General features: G+C 43.4%; 1 protein-coding gene across 4 annotated transcripts in view; it reads left to right on the forward strand.

Moving 5' to 3' along the window:
* Window positions 1-21,670, forward strand: part of ap2a1 (adaptor related protein complex 2 subunit alpha 1) — a 30,529-nt gene extending 8,859 nt beyond the window's left edge. The window contains exons 5-23 of one of the 4 annotated variants that reach the window (XM_062479113.1): window positions 244-345; window positions 466-725; window positions 1,948-2,116; window positions 2,280-2,417; window positions 2,562-2,744; window positions 6,540-6,637; window positions 6,808-7,039; window positions 7,566-7,748; window positions 9,033-9,187; window positions 9,826-9,888; window positions 10,434-10,505; window positions 10,842-10,924; window positions 14,512-14,600; window positions 15,615-15,739; window positions 15,968-16,084; window positions 16,176-16,245; window positions 16,511-16,645; window positions 17,021-17,032; window positions 21,040-21,670. In XM_062479113.1, coding sequence (XP_062335097.1) covers window positions 244-345; window positions 466-725; window positions 1,948-2,116; window positions 2,280-2,417; window positions 2,562-2,744; window positions 6,540-6,637; window positions 6,808-7,039; window positions 7,566-7,748; window positions 9,033-9,187; window positions 9,826-9,888; window positions 10,434-10,505; window positions 10,842-10,924; window positions 14,512-14,600; window positions 15,615-15,739; window positions 15,968-16,084; window positions 16,176-16,245; window positions 16,511-16,645; window positions 17,021-17,032; window positions 21,040-21,117 — 2,364 coding nt within the window. In that variant the 3' untranslated portion in view covers window positions 21,118-21,670. The remainder of the gene's footprint in view (window positions 1-243; window positions 346-465; window positions 726-1,947; window positions 2,117-2,279; window positions 2,418-2,561; window positions 2,745-6,539; window positions 6,638-6,807; window positions 7,040-7,565; window positions 7,749-9,032; window positions 9,188-9,825; window positions 9,889-10,433; window positions 10,506-10,841; window positions 10,925-14,511; window positions 14,601-15,614; window positions 15,740-15,967; window positions 16,085-16,175; window positions 16,246-16,510; window positions 16,646-17,020; window positions 17,033-21,039) is intronic. The other 3 variants (XM_062479123.1, XM_062479131.1, XM_062479140.1) reach the window with 3 other exon arrangements.
* The last annotated feature ends 2,002 nt before the right edge of the window (window positions 21,671-23,672 follow it).

A 23,672-nucleotide genomic window follows, 5' to 3' on the forward strand; every position in this document is an offset into this window, starting at 1 on the left:
TAGCCTACCTCAGCCCAGCACAGCCTAGCTCAGCCCAGCAATCTACTGTGCTGTTGCACTTTCATCCACAAGAGATTCATCTTTGTGCAGCTCCAAAACTATAACTAGGGATTGCAGCTTTTTGGTTATAATGGTTTGGTTATAATGAACTGTTTTCCCAGTTTTTTTTTTATTGGAAGCTAATAAGGCCATATTTGTATTATTTGAACTGTATTATTTCATTTTTCTCTCCTACTCTTATAGGGTGTGGTGACAGCGGCCATCTCCCTCATCACATGTCTGAGCCAGAAAAACCCAGATGAGTTCAAGACCTGCGTGTCCCTGGCCGTGTCTCGTCTGAGCAGGGTGTGTGTGCATGCTTGTGTGTGCGCCTTCTGAGAGGAATTGTTGGACTGAGGGATAAGTAGGTTCTTCAGCCGCAGTAACCGTCCTCCTCGTCTCCCTCTCCTCTCTCTCTGTCTCCAGATCGTGTCTTCGGCCTCCACTGACCTGCAGGACTACACCTACTACTTTGTCCCCGCCCCCTGGCTGTCCTGCAAGCTGCTGCGCCTGCTGCAGTGCTATCCCCCGCCTGAGGATGGCGCTGTGAAAGGCCGGCTGGTGGAGTGTCTGGAAACCATTCTCAACAAAGCTCAGGAGCCGCCCAAGTCCAAGAAGGTGCAGCACTCCAACGCCAAGAACGCCATCTTGTTCGAGGCCATCTCGCTGATTATCCACTATGACAGGTAGGCGGGATCAAAGACAGGTAGGTGGGGTCTAAGGAGTGTAAGGATCCCAGAGACATGCACACCAAGTGGTGTAACGGACCTTAGTTGATCTGTGATCGTTCGGATCACCCCCCATGGTTTGGGATGCATGTGAACCGTGGATAACTTGCAAAGTTTAGCTTTAGTGTGAAATACAGTTTTACTGCCGCTGTTACTTTTTAAAGTAATAATTCCCTTAATCTTGATGCAGTTACAGTCTCAATACAGACCCGACTGACTACCGTATTTTTGGGAAATAAAGCTGCAGCTTGTACCCCGATTTTACAGTATTTTTTGTGGTTGTACGGCGTATATTACGAAACGGCTTATAGCCCGGTTTAAGAACAAAAAAGTGGCTTTGTCCCATGATCTCTACAGACCATGCAGCTAATTGAATGCTCAACACTTGAACGGGGGCTTATTACTTGAAAAATGAATTATTTACTGTGTACAGTTACACTATCAAGGCTTGGAAATACAGTGACCTGCTAAAGTACATTTACATTTAATCATTTAGCAGACGCTCTTATCCAGAGCGACTTACAGTAAGTACAGGGACATTCCCCCAAGGCAAGTAGGGTGAAGTGCCTTGCCCAAGGACACAACGTCTTTTAGCACGGCGGGGAATCGAACCGGCAACCTTCTGATTAATAGCCCGACTCCCTAACTGCTCAGCCATCTGACCCCCTATACGTTGAATACGTTGAAAAGCATGTCGCATCATCAAGTTGCATGATTATTATGAATAATAATAAGTAAATGTATTCAAGCAAAGCAAAAAGTTATAGTTATATATGTGTTTGTTTGTTTTTCTGATCCAATAATCCAAATATTCCAGTCAGTGATTCAAAACTGCTGTTCGGATTGGATAGAAAACCTCTCAATCCATTGCACCACTACAACTAACACACACACACGTGAGGCTGGTTAGTCTGTACTAGTAGTATACACTATTAACTCAGTGGTCAGTGGTCTGGATGCCCAGCCGACTGGTGTTCATGCATTCCCAGGATTAGGTGAGGCTGTAAATCATCGCAGGTGTTCTACTAATCTACTGTCGTGTCTATATGTGTGTTTAGTGTTATTTGTCCTTGACACAGAAGGATAGTAACTCTGTGCTAGGTCAGGCTAGTTTGTATAAGTAGAGTGGGTACTAGTGGCGTAGCCGTTGGTAAGCCAGTGAATGTGCGTACGTCCACAGTGAGCCCAACCTGCTGGTGCGAGCCTGTAACCAGCTGGGTCAGTTTCTGCAGCACCGCGAGACCAACCTGCGCTACCTAGCTCTGGAGAGCATGTGCACGCTGGCCAGCTCTGAGTTCTCCCACGAGGCGGTCAAGACCCACATCGAAACGGTCATCAATGCTCTCAAGGTGGGCGGGCGGCAGTCTCACAGCTCATGCGCAGTCGAGACATATTTTGTTAATATTCCGGATGTTTAAATAATTGTCTGTGTCCTACCAGACGAGAGAAAAGTGGAATTGATTGAGTTTCTGTTTGGGCTCGTTCCCTCTTTTTTCCCCCTCATTCTGGCAGACTGAGAGGGACGTGAGTGTTCGACAGCGGGCGGCCGACCTGCTCTATGCCATGTGTGACCGCAGCAATGCCAAGCAGATTGTGGCGGAGATGCTCAGCTACCTGGAGACGGCCGACTACTCCATCAGAGAGGAGATGGTGTGTGTGTGTGGTTTAATCTACTGCCCAGTTCCGCTTTTCTCCTGTTTGTTTGTTTGTCTTGACAGTAAAACCCACTGATAAAACCTGCGCCTCTCTCTTTCTCATTCTTCCTTCCTCTCCCCCTCTCGGATTTTCCCCCAGGTGTTGAAGGTGGCCATCTTGGCTGAGAAGTATGCTGTGGACTACTCCTGGTATGTGGACACCATCCTCAACCTCATCCGCATCGCCGGGGACTACGTGAGCGAGGAGGTGTGGTACCGTGTCATCCAGATCGTCATCAACCGTGATGACGTGCAAGGCTACGCCGCAAAGACAGTCTTTGAGGTAAGGACTTGTGGAAGAAACACCATGCTTTTTTTCTTCTTTTGTGACAGTGAGAATCACTTCAGCTGGAAGTACCGTAATTTTCGGAAAATAAGCCGCGGCTTGTACTCAGTTTTCTTGAGCGGCTTATATTTCGAAGTGGCTTAGAGTCCGGTTTTAGAACAAAAAAGTGGCTTTGTCTCAAGATCTCTACAGACCGTGCAGCTAATTTAATGCTCAACACTTGAACGGGGGCTTATTACTTGAAAGAGGAATTATTTACTGTGTTGTCTCAGTTACACTATCAGGGCTTGGAATACAGTGACTTGCTTAAGTAGGAAAATGGCTAGTAGAACATAACATTTCATAATAATTTCAGTTAATCAAACAGCTGCAAGACCCAGTGAAATGTTATAGGCTAGCTAGCAAAATAACGCTAGCATTGCTAACAACATTACCAGGGCTCGACAATAACGATGGCACGGGGCCAGTAAAAAGTAACGTCCGTTAAACTAGCAACTCACTGGCCCGATCAGGCCACTGCAAATTATTGATTGAAAAAAAAATTTGCATTGTAAAAGTTAACATCCTTCATATGTTTTGCTATCTGCTAAATGCATAAATAACTTTGCAGCTCGTGGGGCGCACAGTTGGCAAATCAAGAGTTGAGTAGTGAGTGACGACTGGTTGTCAAATTGTAATTCTCTAATCTCAATACATTTTTTAACAACTGGCGCGAGACTGGCGCAAGACAATAAAGTGAAGATGGCAGCAAAGTACAGCTACGAGCTCAAACGGAAGCAACTTTTTTATGGAACGAAGATGCACTGTGTCGTCTGTCGTATGTTCCCGTCTAAAGCAGACAAAGGTGGATATTTTTACAGAGGCACCGACAATTTTCGAAAACAATACCTGACCAGCCATGCTAGCAGACAGCACATGGTTTGCGTGACAGCTAAGCGGATGGTTGACAATCCATCTTCTAGGCCGGGCCAGAGGTTCGTCTCGTTCCCCCAGGCTATTGAACTGCAGCAGAAGAATGGTGTCGACTTGGGTACTTAGTATCATACTGATGAAATGCTATGGAAGCTTTTATATATTAGCATTGAGGGACCAGAGGTTTCAGTTTCAGCCAGACAGAGTTGTGCAGAGATGGCTGTCAGCATGGAAGAGAGCACGTCATGTTTGAGGTTAAAAGTCAATTGTTTTGCTGACTATTACCTTTTAATTTTTTATCACTAGAAATGTGATTTCATTTTTGTTCTTTTTATATCCAGGATGTGTTTAATAAATGGTTAAACATGTTAACAGAATAATAAGTCTTTGGTTTTGTTGTAACAATGATAAATTACAACTTTTGTAGGGGGGGCCAGTTCAAAAAATGTTAATGTTGAGCCCTGATTACTAATTCAACTTTGGTAGTGTAACCGAGCTCTTTGTAAGTTTGTTTTAGATATAATTGTATATGATCGTGTGGACAATAAGACACGGACGCGGACATGCTATCCACAACCGAAGTGTGTTACACAATGCTGTAAGATCGCCTATACTCGTGCATTGCTCTTGGTACTAAGAATGCCCTGCGGCAAGCTGAAAAGCTACTAAGTTAAGGGCATTAGCTTAGTTAAATAAGCATTGTTTGGAGTTCTATTGTTGTGTTCGTTCTGTTTTGATATGTGTAATGCTATGGTCTATAGTTAAGATAATTTGAGTGTTCACCCTGATTGGAAATGTTGTGTAGTTAGATGGCTATCCAAGCTGTCCACTGCGACAGTGTGTCTGGGCAAGTAATCAATCGTGAGCATTGGTCCGCTCAACGTTAGCCGGTGCAACGGTAACGTTGTTTGCTTTTAAAGTGCGGCTTATATTCCAGCGCGGTTTATACTCCGATTTACAAACACAAACTGCTCATTCTGGGGGGGGGGGGGGGGGGGGGGGGGGTGCGGCTTATACACGATGAGGCTTATTTTCCGAAAAATACGGCACATGGACATACTATAAAATAGTGACTTTTCTGCCCTCTCTGTGTACATATATACACCGATCAGCCATAACATTATGACCACTGACAGGTGATGTAAATAACATTGATTATCTCGCTATCAACTTTCATTGATAATGGGTGGGATATTAGGCAGGATACTGAAAATGTTGAAGCTGAAGCAGGAAAAATGGTCAAGCATAAGGATTTGAGGGACTTTGACCAGAGACAAATTGTGATAGCTAGACAACTGGGTCACAGCATCGACAAAACAGCAGGGGTCTCATTTATAAAACTGTGCGTAGGATTCTTACTAAAAGTGTACGTACGCCCAAAAGCCTAAAATGGCTTATGCCCCCAAAAAATCTGATTTATGAAAGTGTGCGTACGCACACCTGTAAGCAATGTTCCCTTTATAAATCACAGATTACCCACAAGTGTGCGTAGGTGAATCAGCATTTTACCCCGCCCTGAACACGCCTGTTTTTAACCATAAATGGTCAATGCAAAGCACCTCATGAATGCTAATCCAGTATATTAATGGCCCTGGCATGCGATTGTTATGTTGAATTACGTTGAATCATGGCATCAGGAGGGAAAAGAATGAAAAGGCGCAACTTCTCAGACACTGACATTGAAATACTTGTAGGCGAGGTGGAGGAGCGAAAAAACACATTAGGCCTATTTGGTGGCCACAGCAACGGGATCACCAATAAATAAAAAAGGGGACATTTTCAGCCCCGTTTGGTGCGTACGCAACGTTTATAAATGAGACCCCAGGTCTTGTGGGGGGTAAGTAAAAGCGGTGAACTGGCGACAGGGTCATCCTGGACGATTTTGGTCTGATACAACAGATGAGCTACTGTAGCTCAAATTGCTGGTTAATGCTGGTTCTGATAGAAAAGTGTTAGAACACACAGTGCATCGCAGTTTATTGCATATGGGGCTGTGTAGCCGCAGACCAGTCAGGGTGCCCATGCTGACCCCTGTCTACTGCCGAAAGCGCTTACGTTGGGGAAGTGAGAATCAGAACTGGACCACTGGAAGAAAGGGGCCTGGTCTGATGAATCACATCTTCTTTTACATCACGTGGATGGCCAGTTGCATGTTCGTTGCTTACCTGAGGAACACATGGCACAAGGATGCACTATGGGAAGAAGCCAAGCCAGCGGAGGTAGTGTGATTCTTTTGGCAATGTTCTAACCTTGTGTCCTGCTATTCATGTGGATGTTACTTTGACACGTACCACCTACTTAAGCATTGTTGCAGGCCATTCCTCTTGCATTGAAATAGTATTCCCTGATGGCAGTGGAGTCTTTCAGCAGGATAAAGCACCCTGCCTCTAAGCAAAAATGTTTCAGGAATGGTTTGAGGAACACAACAATGAATTCAAAGTGTTGCCTCCAAATTCCCCAGACCTCAATCCATTCAAGCATCTGTGGGATGGGCTGCTTAAAGGATCTGCTGCTAACGTCTTGGTGCCAGATATAACAGCACACCTTCAGAGTGCAGTCCATGCCTCGACGGGTCAGAGCTGTTTTTGCGACCAAAGGGGGACCTACAAGATTAGGCAGGTGGTCATAATCTAATGGCTTATCAGTGTGTACTGTCTACATCAAAGTTTAAAAATAAGGTGGTTAACTCCCCCTTTGAGGAAAACTACAATTTGCTACCTCAGGCTGGATCATATGCACACCTTATCTAACCTGTTATATGTGGAAAAAAATAGAAACAAAATAGAAACAATCAGATTCAAGACAGGAAAGGCAGGAATGACTATAGAATGGTTAGTATAAATACTACTAATGATCATGTGACCCCCCCCCCCCCCCCAGGCCCTGCAAGCCCCGGCTTGCCATGAGAACATGGTGAAGGTGGGGGGGTACATCCTGGGGGAGTTTGGAAACCTCATCGCTGGCGACCCACGTTCCAGGTATTTGGGGGATGGGGCTTTATTGCACCAGTCTGGGCATTCTATATGAGTAACAACGTTAACATCTTTCTCACTCTTTCTGGCTCCTCCACCCCCCAAACCGCCCTTTCCACTCTCTTCCCCATCCTCCCACTCCTCCCCTCTCTTGTCCCTCTCTCCAACCCCTCCAGCCCTCTGGTGCAGTTCAATCTGCTTCATTCCAAGTTCCACCTGTGCTCTGTGCCCACACGCGCCTTGCTCCTCTCTGCCTACATCAAGTTCATCAACCTGTTCCCGGAGACCAAGGCCACCATCCAGGAGGTGCTGCGCTCCGACAGCCAGATACGCAACTCGGACGTAGAGCTGCAGCAGCGTGCCGTGGAATACCTCAAACTGTCGTCCATCGCCAGCACTGACGTCCTGGTGAGAACATCCTCCTGACACCCATCTCTTCCCCCCTCCACCTAGAGCAGAATGCACATTGAATCAAAGTAGTTGAATCATTATTTTAAACTGTAAGTAGTACTAGTAGGAGTAGTGGTAGTATTTTTGGGGTGTATATTTTTGAATCTTCTATTTATAAAAGCGCAGTGGAAAGCATGGTGCTGGAGTGGGTAACCGCACTAGTATAATATATACCCTACTATGTTCAGATCCCATGGATCTAAACTGCATTACATACTGAGGAAATTCAAATAGATTAATTTATTCTGATGTTTCATTGCTGCTTTTGTGTTTATTGTCTGTGTTGCCTACTTGTAGTTTACTTTTTCTCTAACTGCACATAGTTACTCAAGCATTTGAAATTCCTCAAAACAGTTTAATTAATTGATCAGGACCTTGAGTAGTCAATGATATGATGAGCTGAAGTTAAATCCTCCCTTTCTGTCCTTATCTCTCTGTCACACACACACACACACATACACACAACCACAACACACACACACAGGCCACAGTCCTGGAGGAGATGCCGCCCTTCCCCGAGAGGGAGTCGTCCATCCTGGCAAAGCTGAAGAAGAAAAAGGGCCCAGGGGCCGTGTCTGAGCTGGAGGAGGGCAGGAGGGAGGGGGGGGAACTCAACGGAGGAGGGGAAAGGGGGGGTGACGCATCGGTCATGGCAACTTCGAACGCTGTAAGTTGGTGTGTGTGTGTGTCTATGGGGGTGAAAGTGACTCCCAATCCACTAATCCTCTTTCCCATTGAACAGATGGAGCAACTTATTGATGAATTCTCAGATGATCTCATATGTTGTGGTCATTCTACCTACCCCAATCAACCGCAGACATTTTGTGCCATAAAAAAACGAATGATGAAAAAAATCAACTGTGCTCCCAACTTTAAAAAGTTAGGAGCATCAGCAAATATTTAGCAGCACCCACCAAACATTTTCATATCGTCTGTTCAGCTGTTTTTTTTTTTTTTTTTGAGCGAAAGTTAGCTGCTTGTCACGTGACAACGGAGCGCAGTGACAAGGAGTGATTGGTTAAATGTTGCCATCGATCTCAAATCTGCATTAAAGTTAAGAACGTAAAGATTAAGTTTAACTGGTTATGTAACGTTGGATAGAACGGTACACCGGTCTCTGTATAAGCTCACAGCAGGCACATACTGTGCAGTAGACCAATTAGCGAGCGTTTTTATAAATTAAAACAGGTCGCACCATAATGATTATTTGCACTCGCACAATAGCTCCCAAATAGGCTTTTGCACAGATACAATTTTGGGAGCATGCATTGTTGGAGTTCAGTAGAGAAAGGAGCAGAAGTCACTCGGTAAATAACGAACTAAATAACTACAACTAACTCGGTTCGTTAGTTGTAACTGATTTAACTGCTCGTACTCGCTGTGAATTATATTATTGTTGCTTGCTTTACTCCAGGTACACTCTAGCACTTTCGAGGATCATGTTGTTTAATTGAAGTTTGTTTAACGACATGCTCTTCTGGTTCCACCCATTGGCACTTATTTGCTTTTCACAATGTATGCTTCATGTTCTGGCTACCCGCAATGTTTTTGGGGCTCGTTGTTTATGATCATTTACCTATGCACTTTTTGTAAAGCTCTCTTGTAAGTCGCTTTGGATAAAAGTGTCTGCTGAATGACTAAATGTAAATGATGGGTATAACTGCTTGATGGTGGGATAGAGCCTTGATTGGTGTGGAAAGAACAAGGGGGCTAATATATTCAGTTCTCTCCTAGCTCACATTACAGATACTACTGCTAAAACATGTATTTCTCCTACTCTAAGACATCTAACCAGGACCCATGTACGTCTGCATTAACAATAGTGGCATCTCTTCCTGTTCAATTTCACTTGTGGTTAGGACAGAAAAACTATTATTAAGAAAAATAATCATAAACGACCTAAACCATTGACTACAATTTCAAGTATTCTCTCTCTTTTGAATTATTGCAGTCCACCCCCTCCCCCTCTGCGGATTTGCTTGGCCTCCGTTCGGCTGCTCCCGTTGGCTTGGCTGCCCCAAGTGCCGGTAGCCTATTGGTGGACGTGTTTTCAGAGGGGGGGCCAGCCGCTGCCTCTGCCAGTGTGAATGACGACGGCTTCCTTAGGTGAAAGTTCATCCCATGACTTGAAGTTATCATGCATGTGATGTGAAAACACAATTTTGGGGATTATTATTTTGGGAACCTAAAAAGAAGTTACTTGGGTTTCCAGCCTCTATCTATACTCAAATTGTACAAGTTCTTATCCACCAAGTAATGTTACCACTTGCTTGGTAGAAGTAAAATAATATATTTAAAACAAAACTTGAACATCAGTGTTGGGGTAGGCCATTCTGAACCATGAGGAGGGTAGAAACCACATGACTGGATTTCAGGTGGTACAGAAAGCCTGTTCTGCCCGTCTGCGAAGGTCTTTAGTGTGTGTTTGTTTATTGCCTCTCAAAAAGCACTAACAAGAAACTAGCATTATTATCACCATGATCGCTGTTTGTAACGTGCCAATTCTTTTCTGTCTTCGCGCTATCAGCTGTTTTTTTTCTTGTCTTCTTTGAGTGTGTCTAATCTTTTCTCTTTTCCTTGCTATGTATGTGACTGTCTCTCTTTTTTCTTGCTTTTCTGTTTTTCCTTCTCCTCCCTCCCTTCTCTGTATGCGGGCGTTTGTGTGTTTGGTTGGCCTGTGTGCGGGTTTCTTCTGCGTGACTGCGTCTTCTGTCTCGTCCTCTGTTGTGATTGGACATTGGCAGAGATCTGGAACAGCCCACCGAGGCCTCTGACTCCCTATTGGTCGAGGGTCCTGGTGACTCGGAGTAAGGGCCCAGTAGTAAACCCCCCAAAACGATAAAAGCCGCCGGCATAGTCAGAACACATAACATTGAACATTATTTTTCAAGAGACACTTTGGGAGGCTACATCACCATTTGTTAGCCATGTCACATTAGCACACTCATGGCTGTTGGTTGGTCGGACTATTTACCATCAATCCCACAAAACTGTACCACACGTTAAGCCTATACTTCACATTGTGTTGTCATTTTGTACAAACCAAACCTGGGAAGGCTCATACTAACCACCTCTGCTGGTTTTGTTCCTCCAATTTCTTCTTGCCTCTTTCGCCTTACTGCCATGGCTACCCTCTTTCCTCCCTCCCTTCATCCACCCCTCTCTCCTCCCTTCATCCTTCTCTCTCCTTCCTTCCTCCATCCTCCTCTTCCCTTCTTCCTCCTCCCTTCATCCATCTTTTCTCCTCACTCCCTCCATTCTCCTCTCTCTTCTCCTTCCATCTCCCTCTCTCCTCCTCTCACCTCTCTCCACCCTCCTCTCTCATCCCTCCCTCCTCTCTCTGATCTCTCAGCTCTGCCCCTCCCTCTGCGGCTTCTGAGGATCCTGCCCCTCCCCTGCCTGAGGCAGACGAGCTTCTAAACAAGTAAGGGCTCTCTCGCTTTCTCTCTCTCCCTCCATCTCTCCGACCCCCGGCTGTGCTTTGTTGGGTGTCTATCGCTCCCTGACCAAAGGTATCTAATGTCCCCCTACACAGAGATAGTATTTTGGAAAGAAACAACCAGAGTTGTACCCAGTCCCTGTTCAACATCACTGTGTGTTAACATGTAGTCACGTTGACGCTTTTTCATTTGAGATTTTTTTCTGGATAATGTGACCTCTGACCCCCTCCCCTTCCAGTATAACATTCTGTGTCTTCCCCAAAGTTGTTCCTACTCGTAACTCTCTGGCTTCCATTCCTCCCTCCCTCCCTTCTGACCAGGTTTGTGTGCAAGAACAACGGAGTGCTCTTTGAGAACCAGCTGCTTCAGATCGGAATCAAGTCAGAGTACCGCCAGAACCTGGGTATGTTCGGACATACATGTCTGTATGCATGTATGTAAGCATACAGACATGCATCTAAGGCCTGTTCCATAAAGCAAATTTACAGAATAAGCCAGGCTTATGTCAGTTAGTCTAACTCATTTCCAGTTGACATTTAGTTCATGCTCAGTTACTATGACATCTTATGCTGCAAAACTGACCTGAAACTGAAACTTGAAAAAGTTAGAACTGAGATTACAACTATACACAGTGCCCGGTTCTCGACATAATCATTGGGACACTCATCGCCCTAAAATCCCACTATAAAACCACACAGACACACACACACACACAGATATTCCTTGCATTATATGATACAGTAGACACACCTATGGCATTTCAACTTTAACTCGCTTGAGAACTGTGCTTAGTGGAGCTTAGCTCAGTGCAACGCTATGATATATCTCACAAGATCCATGGTGCCAGCTAAACATGGCTGAAAGGGATCCATCGCGAAACATGCTTGGTATTTATTTTTTGCAATCACGATGCGCTCATCCAAACAATGTCAACTACGGCACTGCACGTCCTTGGGTCCTGAGATGGACACCTGCAAATTACAACTTTGCACAGGGCCCGGTTCCTGAGCTCATTGTCGTCGTTGTCCCCCCCCAAAAAAAACAACACTATAAAACTTGCACAGATACACAGAAAGCGATTCCTTGCATTATAGTATAGATTAACTACTGTCAGTCCAAAAATTGATTTCTTACATTTTCAGAAAAGGGAATATATCGTGATATATACCGTTACCATCTGTGCTTCAGAATTATACTGTGATATACATTTTAGGCCATACCGCCCAGCCCTAGTAGAGACATGTATTTCACACATTTACAAAAAATACTTCCTTATCGCTTATTAACAAATAGTAAGACATGTATCCTACACATCTGTACCGAGTTTCAAGTCAATTGGAGCTATGGTTTATGAGAAGATATTGGTAGGTTTTCCAAAATGTCACTGTACATTGCAGACGATAAGGGTTAGAGTTAGTGGCTAATGGCTATTTTGTTCCACATGAGAAATAAGGCATGTATACTCATTTCCAGAAATGTTTGTTTCATGGGGTGTAAATGCCATCAATATGAAAGTGATAGAGGTGTGGTCTTTTACGCCACCAATATTCTGATTAGGCCGATGCTTTCTAGTCTTTAGTTTCAGTGTGCCAAAGAAGAAGAAAAATTACCAAGCTGTGTATGGTTGATTAAACTTTATAGTTCTGGATAAGAAGACCTTCTGTTTGCTAGCAGCACTCTCTATCCATTCAGCCACACAACAAATGTTGAGCCATCAATTGGTGTTGGTAACTAGAAAGGGTACAATTTCTGGGGAAATTGTGAGGTGTGCTTGCGTCGGTTGCACCTGGGGCAGTTTTCACCTTCAAACTAATATCAAACATTTGGAGAATTTTCATTTCCATTTATTTTAAAAACGGTATGCATACTTATTATTTATGAAGATTGCATAGATTAAAAAGCATACATTTGCTGCTGCTCATTTACACTTCAAAATACTAAGAGTGAAGTTAAGAATTAAACGGTTCTCTTCTCATTTCCCTCATTTCCCTCACAGGCTATGTGGCAGCCTCACATAGTGGAAACAGTTGCATCAAAACAAAGAAAGTGGGCAATCCTGTGTAAAAAGGGTCCTAACCTATATGACTTAAACTTTCCCTAAAGTTTTTCCCTTTTAGTGATATTTTTAAGCATTTACTCATATTGCATTCATTCATTAAAGGCAGGGGATCTAATGTCTTTTTATGCGATAACACCACCCTAGACTGTATTTTTCTTGTCAGCTGTAACTAGTTATGCAAGTAGCAACATTACTTAAGACTTGTCCTTCACTGAGACGATCTCCACTGACTCACAGCTTGTATTGATTGTACAGGCTTTGTTTTGAACGCACGTGGCATTTCATATCTTGTGACGTCCTGATGTCCTGACTTTTCTGACTGTAGCTAGCAAGTTAGCTACCGTTAGCTTCACTTTTCGTCACAAAAACTTAAATCATGGCTAAACGGTCGAACGAAACGTTAGCGTAGATACAAGCAACACAATTGGGACCAAGATGAACATTTTGACACCGACATTGTGTATGTAGTGCAATAATGCAAAGGTTGGTAAAATTATAATAATAAATATAGCTGCAAGCAGCGATGCGGGTTCCTCCGCAAAATGGCAAATTATTATAAACATGTACACTGTAGAAGATCGAGAGTTGGACAACTACTTGCAAAACTACTTCATGTTTGGCCAACAACAATAAGCTGAATGGGGATTTGAACTCATGAGCATAAGGTTACAAGTCAGTCTCTGCTCCACACCAACTGTTGGTATTTTATGAATAGAAAGGGGAGAGTATTAGCTTTGGTCAGCTTTGGGACAAAGGTTAAGAAACGGTTGTCAAGGTGAAATTGCATGAAATTGCGCATGTTACTTCAGAATGTCATCTTGAAGCCAATAAGGTTTGAAAAACCTAAATCAGTCAAAATTATATTTGATTTATGACACAAAGATATTGAGGCAATGTGGACATTTACATAAATACACCCCTTTCAGCCAAATTTCAAGTCGATTGGATATATGGTTCATGAGGAGAATGGTTTTGAAGGTTGTACCAAATTTGGACAGTACAGCAAAATCTATCATGGCGGACCTTATGGGTCCTTGAGGCTTTTTTGTTCCCCATGAGAAATAAGGCATGTATACCAATTTTCAGGCATTTTGGAGAAATGGGGCGCAGGGGAAATCAACTAGACTTTGGGCGTGGCTTATAGCGCCACCTATGGGCGTACGTGGGCCATTAGCGGTCTGGGAGTAGTGAGTGACCTGTTGAATCATTGGGCCAAATTTGAAAAAATCATATAGAGGACTTTGTGAGCTATTGAGCCATTTCATGGAGAAGAGGAAATATAATAATAATAGGAATACTAACAATAACAATAGGTTTCCTCCTACCGGTGGAATAATAAAGAATATATATATATGAGAGAGAATATAGGTTGTGCCTTGCCTTGCCAAAGGCAGGCACACCCAATCATACTAACAAAAACAATGGATGCCTTTGCAGCTTCTCTGCTTGGTCCCTAATAATACTAACAAAAACGAGTACAATCGGTTTCCTCCTACTTTAAGAATCCTATTTATACAGTATTTGACAATGATTTCAGAATGATAAAAACCTACACGTTTTAATTATATGGTTGTTTGTGATATCGAAAGTTTAGGCTGATGCTTCATAAAATATTTTAATTACCCCAATAGAATGATCATAGCTAAGTAGTTAACAGTACAATTGCAAAAATAAACCTAAATCCATATCCTATTTCCCTGATACAAAAACCATGTTAAATGTATTTGTTAATATATTGGTTAATATAATATATTTAAAAGTAAACTTAAATGTGTTTAGTGGGTGTATGTTTTATTGTTATAATTTTTTATCAATGGAGTAAAGGTCTATAATAAAGCATTATCATTATGTATATCCATAATGACAGTGTGTTCTAGTAGTGTGTGTGTTGTGTGTTCGGAGTGTCTTCTGACAGGGCCTGTCTTTTTTAGGGAGGATGTACCTGTTCTATGGCAACAAGACGTCAGTGCAGTTCTCCAGCTTCTGCACCACAGTGACCTGTCCTGGAGATCTCCAGGCTCATATCCTTTACACCCGGCCTTCAACACACTCCGACTACTCACACACGTGTGCACCACACACTGTAGGCTTGTACTTCTGTAAAATAACAAATTATAATAATAATTTGAAGATAACTTTATTTAGCGAGACAGGAAAGGCATGGAAAGAGGGGATGACATGACGTGCAAGAAATAGCCCACGCTGGAATCAAACATGGCCCCCTGTGGCAGGTCTCAGACCCATGCCCCCACAACTGTTTTTATTTATTTGTTAACATGTGAAAAAATGCTGCACGCTGTAGTTTTATGTCTGCCGTGTACGCATACTACCATACTATTTAGTAAGCCAGAAAAAGATTATGTATTTGTATTATGTAGTATGTCCCAACACACAGTACGTCAAATGCAGTATGCCAAAAATAACAGGATGTCCTACTGCCTCCGGTCGTATTTTGCAGTATCCAAGCCAGCATGCTATTCTGACTATTCAAACCCAGAATCTTTAGTGTAGAGGAAGATGTGTCACATCAACTAAACTACAGACATTACAAAGTCAGGTGGCTGAGCGGTTAGGGAGTCGGGCTAGTAATCTGAAGGTTGCCAGTTCGATTCCCGGCCATGCAAAATGACGTTGTGTCCTTGGGCAAGGCACTTCACCCTACTTGCCTCGGGGAGAATGTCCCTGTACTTACTGTAAGTCGCTCTGGATAAGAGCGTCTGCTAAATGACTAAATGTAAATGTAACAAAGTAACAAGATGTGAGCTCTGGTTGCCCTCTGACAGTATGCACGTCTTTACTCAGCTCCCTGGAAAAAATTGTGGCACTAAGCATTTTTTTCCAAAACAGTTAAATTTTTTAAAAGGATCAAAGTTCAAGGTGCGTTGTTGTGACAAAGTAGTATGTCCCAATTATATGCATACTGCATGCAACATACTTTGTAAGGGCAGCTGCAGTACAGTGAAAAGAAAAAGGTAGTGATTTGAGACATAGCTGGTGTTGTTACCCTCCCCGTGTGCTCCTTGACCGCGGCCCACAACTCAACGTCCAGACCAAACCAGTGGAGCCCCTGGTGGAGGGAGGGGCGCAGGTTCAGCAAGTGATTAACATCGAATGTCTGACCGACTTTGTCGATGCTCCGCTGCTCAACATCAAGTTCAGGTGCACACTCACACAGAAAACATACTGTTTAAATACCAGTATTGAGTTTCTGCAAGCAAATACAAATAAACACACACTGTCAGAAATATAGCTAACTGCTCTACCGTTTTATATATACAGTACATACTCTGTACTATACTGTCACAAATGCCACAGTAGCCACTGTAATTTCGGTCCAGTGTTTAAATGTGTGTAAGCTGTGAAGTAAATGGTGTGTGTCCACCTCAGGTACGGTGGAGCCCTGCAGAACGTCACCCTCAAGTTGCCCGTCACCATCAACAAGTTCTTCCAGCCCACTGACATGGCCTCCCACGACTTCTTCCAGCGCTGGAAGCAGCTCAGCCAGTGAGTCAGGGAATTGTGTGCATGTGTGCGTGCATGCATGTATGTGTGCATGTGTGCGTGCGTGTGGACTCATTTAGTCTTCTCTTTCCAGGCCTCAGCAGGAAGCACAGAAGATCTTCAAGGCGGGCCAAGGCATGGACACAGAAGTTCTCAAGGCCAAGGTAAAACACACTCACAGTTTAACTCAAGGCTGTAATCATAATATATATTGGGGGGGACACAACTGTCTCTCCATCTCAGTCCCCCCTGGCTTTCTCTCACCTCTATGTCTCTGTAGCTGCTGGGTCTGGGCTCTCTCCCTCATCCTCTCTCAGTCCTCTCTTCTTCTCTCTCCTCTCTCTATCTCTCTCCCTCCCTCCCTCTCTCGCTGTGTAGCTGCTGGGTCTGGGCTCTCACACCCCTCTCTCCCCCCCTCTCTCTGTGTAGCTGCTGGGTCTGGGCACGGCCCTCCTAGAGAATGTTGATCCTAACCCTGAGAACTACGTGTGTGCTGGTGTCATCCAGACCAAGGGTCAGCAAGTGGGTTGCCTGCTGAGACTGGAGCCGAACGCACAGGCCCAGGTAGTAGACACACACACGATGACATGCATATACTCACACATTATAACACGCATGGATGTCAAATTACCCAAATGTTACTCAAATACCCACACATCGACAACATGCATATACGATAAGGCTGAATCATCCTCTTAAAATTATACACACACACACACACTCACTATAAAACAAACCAAAAGCTCAGCTCTGTCTTTGTATTTTATTGGTATTTAGTTATACAGTATCACCTACCAAATGCACACACACACACACACACAGGAAAAAGCACCTAACACAAAAAGAGAAGACACACACAGAGAGTCCGTCTGTCCTCTGTGCTGCTGTCTCCGCATCACTCACTGCTGTCTGTGTCTCTCTGTGCTGCTGCAAATCAAGCCTGGCGAGCAGGTAATTTACTCACTGTCCCTGCTCCCTCCCTCTCTCTGTCTCTCTCCTCTCCCTCCACCTTTCCCCCCCATCCCTGATCTTTTTCTCTCTCTCACCCTCTTTCTCCATGTCTTTCCCCGTCTCCTTCTCTCTCTCTCGCTCTCTTTCCACTCTGATTTCACTTTCTCTTGTCCATCTCCTTCCCTTCTAAGTGATTGTATCACTTACTTACACATACACAACTTATCATATACCTACACATACAACTTATAAAATACCTACACATACACAACTTGTCATTAGCGCTTCAAACCAATTTTTTATTTTTTTTATCGGTTCATTCCGTGCAGAATCTGTATTTTAACGATTTTACATTCAACCTTCAAAAAGTATGTTCCCGAACCGGTTAAACCAAATGAAACATTGATTAATAACGCTCCGTGTAGGGCTGTGTGATATGACAGGTATGTATCTTTTGGACCCTCTAAAATTAATTTTGATAGATGTTTCACTCTATAGGCTATAGTCTCTATAAACACAAAACATTACAAAACCGCATTGCATAACAAACTAGGAGTGCTGTTCCAATCTGTCTTAGGCTGAAAGGTGGTTTTTCGAGTTTGATATGTCCAGTCGGGTTTGGTGGAGTTGTTGAAAGTCTGACCAATGTGCGCCGTTTTCCAACAAACTGCAACATTCTGAGACTATGTTCCCTTGACAAGTAGCCCATACTCTCGTGCAGAACGTCAGCGTGAACAATTATCTTTGACGTTAATGTTAGCTAGAGCTAACTGTTTATTACTCACTTTGGCCATTATAGATTCTATATTTATTTTGTTTTTTTGATGCTTTTATATAGGTCTTAGTGGTCCCCTAATACTCTCTCTGAAGTCTCTTTCCCAAAATTCTGCCTTGGTGCAGAATTACAGCCACTACGAGCAGTCCCACAATGAGCTTTCCTTAGGACGTGCCATTTCTGTGTCTGTAGCTTTAAATGCTATGAGGAGAAAAGAGGCGGGGCTAACTGCCATGCTTCGGTCGTTTGCAAGCCATGATGTCTCTAGAGGAAAAAACAATATTGCGCTCGCACGGTCGTAGCTCATTTTGTCATTGGCGGGCCAAATTCTCTGGATGGGCAAAGCAGAAAAAGGGGAGGTAACCTTTCTCCTTATGATGACATAAGGGGAAAATTCCAGATCGGCCCATCTGAGCTTTCATTTTCTCAAAGGCGGAGCAGGATACCCAGGGCTTGGTTTACATAGGCAGGCTATGGGAACTCATATTAATGTAAAAAAAACTAATAAAGTGACATTTTCATGCCATGGGACCTTTAACATTAGTGATTATAAATTATACTAGGCCTACTAGGTATCATGTCCTTGAAGGCCATTTGTAACGTTTTTCACATGCAGTCTATTTGGAACTTTAAAGTTGAATATCTTACGGTAAAAAAATTGAATCTACTAACTAGGCTGTTGGGTAGAGAGGGAAACAGCTTATATTTTAGAGTCGAACATGCTTTTTAAATTTAGGCCTATGCAACGCTCTACAGTGCGCCCATTTTACTCGCATATGCGAGTACAAATATATGTGTGCAAGCATGGATAAGTATTTGCGAGCATAGGTGCGAGCAAGTTTTAACCATAAACATACACTCTATGTTTTTAACCTATTGCAGCTGTCAGTTACGTGAAAAGGAACCCGAAAATGGATAAACCTCATAGGCTGCGTCCTGCGATAGCCTACTGCATCTGTCCTGCACTGTAACAGCCTGGCTAGCGATCTAGCTAGCTAACCTTCACACTCAGTGTGAACAATAGAACTAAGCAAACTAACGTCCAACACTACACATTCCAAAATAAACACCTGTTCCCAAATTTTAACAATCCTTCCGTCAACAAAATCAACCCCCCAACTAAATCCCCTTCTGTCCTACCGCAAGCCATGCTGAAAACCAAGAGCGCAGTTGCGACCCTCCATGAACACCGGTGCGAATACCACATAAAAACAACATTTCCCATTAATGAGTAGTTTGAACCCATCCACCACAGATGACCTCATTCGGATCAGTATAGAGGCGCCCTCCCTGGAAATGTTTGATGCCTGTAAATGTGCTGAAAACTGTCTGTCAGCTGGAAAAAGATCAAGACTCCCATGCTACAAAGCTTGGCCAAGCCAGTCAGTTTGAAACAATGTTACCATGAATACAAAAAAGTAATAAATGCATATGTAATGAATAAATAAGTAACCAATCCTGTTTCCGGTCAATTTTGTGTAATTCATTCAATAGTCTAATAATGATGCAATGTTTAAACAGAAACTAACTGTGCCCCAAAATTTTTGTCTGTGCCCCTAAAGTTTTTCACTTGGGGGCACGTGCTCCAGCAAAAGAAAAGTTAGCGTAGAGCCCTGCTATGTAAGGCAGGGCAAGTTTATTTGTATAGCACATTTCAACAACAAGGCAATTCAAAGTGCTTCACATAAAACCATTAAAAGCATCAAAACATAATGCAAAAGAAAACAAGATTTAAAAACAATAAAACCATTCTAAAAGCAAGAAATATGGAGGCTACTGATAGGAAATTAAAAGATGACATGAACTTCATGTAAATTGTAGGCTAGTCTATTATTATTAACCAATAGGCAGGATGAAGAGATTAAGCTATCAAATTATCTTTAGGGTAATTTATCAATTAGCTTTAAAAAGGCCAGGTAGACCATGACTACTTTGAACATATTTAACAAGCCCTCCACTTCATCCATGTCAAATAAGGCTAAAACGTTAATAAGCAAGATAAGCAAAGTAAGCAACAAAAGTGTCTTGTCTGTTACTTTCTGGGCAGTGTGGAACTGGCAGTTGGTTTTCTGAACATTCTAAAGACTGCAACTAATAACTGCCAACTTAGAATGTTGGGGCTAGCTGGGTATTGTCTGGTTAGTGTGCCAGCGGCTCACATTGAAAAGGTGCATAGCATAATATTCAGAATAATCCAATCAAAATGTATTTGAATAAAGTTTCAACTTTCGTTTTTGTTCCTAACAAAATATCGATTATTTCTAGTTTTCGTTCCCTGAACCGGTGCAAAGCCTTGCTTATCATATACCTACACAACTTGTATACCTACACATACACAACTTTTCATGTACCAACACAACTTGTCATATACCTACACATTTGCACTTTATGTAGTCTTGTGTACTGTTCCATGTTACACCATTGTCCCAAAGAAACCCCATTTCATTCCAGTTGTATAGAGGAATGAAAAATCCCACTTGACACACTCAACGTATCACATACAACTTATACCTACACATGCACAACTTATCACATAGCTACAAAACTTACCATATACATAGATGATTTTATTATACCTGCACGTATACAACTTGTATACCTACACAACTAAATATTTTTCTCTGTCCCCCCCCCCCTGCGCAAAAAAACAAATGTATTCCCATGAATTCATTTCCCCAAATAAGTCCTCCTTGCCCTATCATTACACAGTCTATTTCGCTTCTCTCTCTCCCCCTTCTCCCTCTTCTCTCCCCCTCTCTACTTCTATCTCTCTCTCCCCATATATCCCTTTATCTCCCTCTTCCCCTCCTCCGTCTTTCTTCCCAGCCTCTCTTCTCTTTTTCTCTCTCCACCCCACTCCCTCTCTTTCTCTCTCTATCTCTCTCTCTGTCCCCCTCTACCTCTCTCTCACGCATTCTCTCTGTACAGTGTTAGACTCCAGGCCAATGATGTCATCATCATGTGTATAACCACCCTTGTATTGTAATAGATTAATAAATATAGGGTAAATGTGTGTTTACTGCACCAACTCCCCCATCAGGGTGTGTGTATGTATGTTTTGCGCACATATTTGGTTGCGCATGTGTGTGTATGTCTGCATTCACAAAGAATGACCCCCTCCCCACCACACACACTTTCCTGCATTTAATACTCCTGTATGTATACTAATCTCCGTTCTCCCATCCCTCTCTCTCTCTCTCTCTCTCTCTCTGTCTCTCTCACTCCTCCTAAGATGTACCGACTGACCCTGCGCAGCAGCAAGGACACCGTCTCCAAGCGCCTGTGCGACCTGCTAGCAGAACAGTTCTAGACCTCCCCTACCACCCTCTCCCTCCCCTCTCCCTGCACCCCAACCATCTTGTTCTAGAGCCCCCCGTCTTCCCCAGAGACCAGCGTTTCGCGTTCCAGCCCCTCCCCCAACGCTCCATGACCCTGTTCCCCCCTCCCTTGAACAAAGAATCTATGAGTAAAATAAATTAACCTACATAAGGGAAAAAGGAGCCGTCACTAGCCGTGGCGGCAATATTATTGTCATTGTTATTGTCACAAAATATGATTCCAATTCTACTTATTACTGTTTATTATTATCATTGGCGCTACAATTCTTGTTTTTATCGGTGTTTACCTGTGTACGTAGCATGTGTGGCAGTAAGTGCGCGCGCGTGTCTCCCGTTCTGCTCCGTCCTGCCTGTCCAACCCTGAGAGCTCCTGTAATTGTATCAACAGCTGGTTTGCGTGTGTGTATTTGTGTGTGTGTGAGTGTGTACGTAGCAGTGGGTGGATTGTTTTGGGCGTCGATTCCGCAAACATTTCAACCTTAGAAGAACCATTCCTCGGAAGATCCTCAGTAGGGTCCTTGTGTGTGAAAACACACACACACGGCCCCACCCCTGAACTGCAGCCTCTTCCCAACCCTGTGGCCTCTCCCCTCACCCACAGCCCCTCCCCTAACCTGCGGCCCCTCCCCTCTCCAGAGGCCATTGCGTGTACATAGATTAGAACTCCATAGAGCTCATAATCACTTCGATGTTCAACAGCACATTCCCAGTCTCTGCCTCCTGCTCTATTCCAATGGAAATGGCCAGTGCACTTTAGGTGACTTCAGGAGACTTCCGTAACTCTTGACACACACACACTCACCCACACACACCACCTCACACACCCAGCACCCGGCATAAATTGTACTTTATATAGAAATTCCGTTGATGTTTTGTGAAATATATATATGAAGAAATCATGTAATTAATTACCCTTTTATGTGATTTATTTCTATTTTGTTCAGTAGTGGCGTTGACGTGTTTGTACGTATTTCTAACTGTGTATTGTTGCTTCCTTTTTTTGACATTCCATTGGGTGGCGGTACCTAGTGTTGGAGTGTGGTCAGCGTGGCATGTGTATGGGCCAGCTTGAATGAATGAAGGGAGGGAGTGGAGCTGGCCTGACTTACAGTGTTAATCAGATACAGGTGCAGGCTGGTGCACCAGCCCTGGTTAGGCGTGCTTGGTGCCGTCACAGACATGACACAGCAAGAGAAAGTCACCACGGTAGAAATAGTGAGATCTAGAGCCTAGGCTGAGAGAGCAAGGGTTCATGTTGGCACATGAAGAGTGCTGTGACTGATGGTTGTGTTCTTTCAGTTTGGTTTGTGTTTGTTGTTGTGCTCAGGAGAGATACAGGGTTAGGTCAGAAGACTAAGAAGCAGATGAGTACTTTAGAACATGATCTCTGTACCTGCACACAGGCACACACGCAAACACACGTCCTATGGGATATTTATTGGGAGAAATGTATGATCCTCAAACACTCATCAACTCACACACCACAGACCTTCTTTGTGTGGATGCACATTTCAAACAGGTTTCAGACAGACGGCAATCACCACCTGCCCACTACGCCACACACTCGAGTCTAGAGATAGAGGAGCGCACAAAGACCAGTGAGGACAGCCAACTGTCAATCGCAAATACCAGGACTCTTGGTATAGGATTTAGGGTGGGAATCTTAAGTGTGTGTGTGTGTATGTGCACGAGTGTTGTCGTACCACATAGAATAAATATAAAGTACCCTTGAGACTTTTATGAAACCTAGTCATACCAGGTTAACTGGTGTCACTTCTACTTTCTCACTGTACAGCCCTTGTTGGTGGGACTTTGACCATTGTAGTGAAAACCCCCATAGTTTGTCACTGTGTGTGTGCGTGCGTGTCCGTCTATGCAGTATCCGCTAGCTAATGCAGCCCTGTGTATTGGTGTTAAACCTGTCAGATACCTGTGTTAGATTAAGATTTACTCTGTACTGAAAAATGTGAAAGTAAAACTATGCCATATACTCTAACTACTGTGTCTTGCTTTTCTGTGCGTGTGTGCGCGAGTGCGAGAATCTGAAACCAAAATCAAATACAAATCTCTTTGAAAGTCACTTCAGGACTGCTATAATATTTAGGACTGGTAAATGATTCTGAAACATATTTAGGTTCTTCAATCTGGGTTTTCTCAGTATAGATCAGAAATATGTAACTTGAGTTGCACAATATTTAGAGATGTTTCAGAAGTGTATGTGTCAGAGAGCAGACTGGTCACAGGAAGCATATGGCCGCAGCAAAAACTGTTTCACTTGCTCTAGTACACCATTCAGGACGCAGATCCCGCCAACTACACTTCCAATTTTTCTTCACTCAGACAGAATAGGAAGAGACTTGCTGTGGAAAGAGTAACCTACCTTGACCCACCAATGGGACAAATTAGTTCTGCAGGAAACACATGTAAAACGACACTTTAAACATTGCAACCTTATTGCAGACAACCACTGAAAGATTTTATGACATGGGAAGAATTGTACTTGCTTAAAATGTAAATGCACAACATG

Source organism: Osmerus eperlanus, chromosome 2, assembly GCF_963692335.1.
Source record: "Osmerus eperlanus chromosome 2, fOsmEpe2.1, whole genome shotgun sequence".
Lineage (NCBI taxonomy): Eukaryota > Metazoa > Chordata > Actinopteri > Osmeriformes > Osmeridae > Osmerus > Osmerus eperlanus.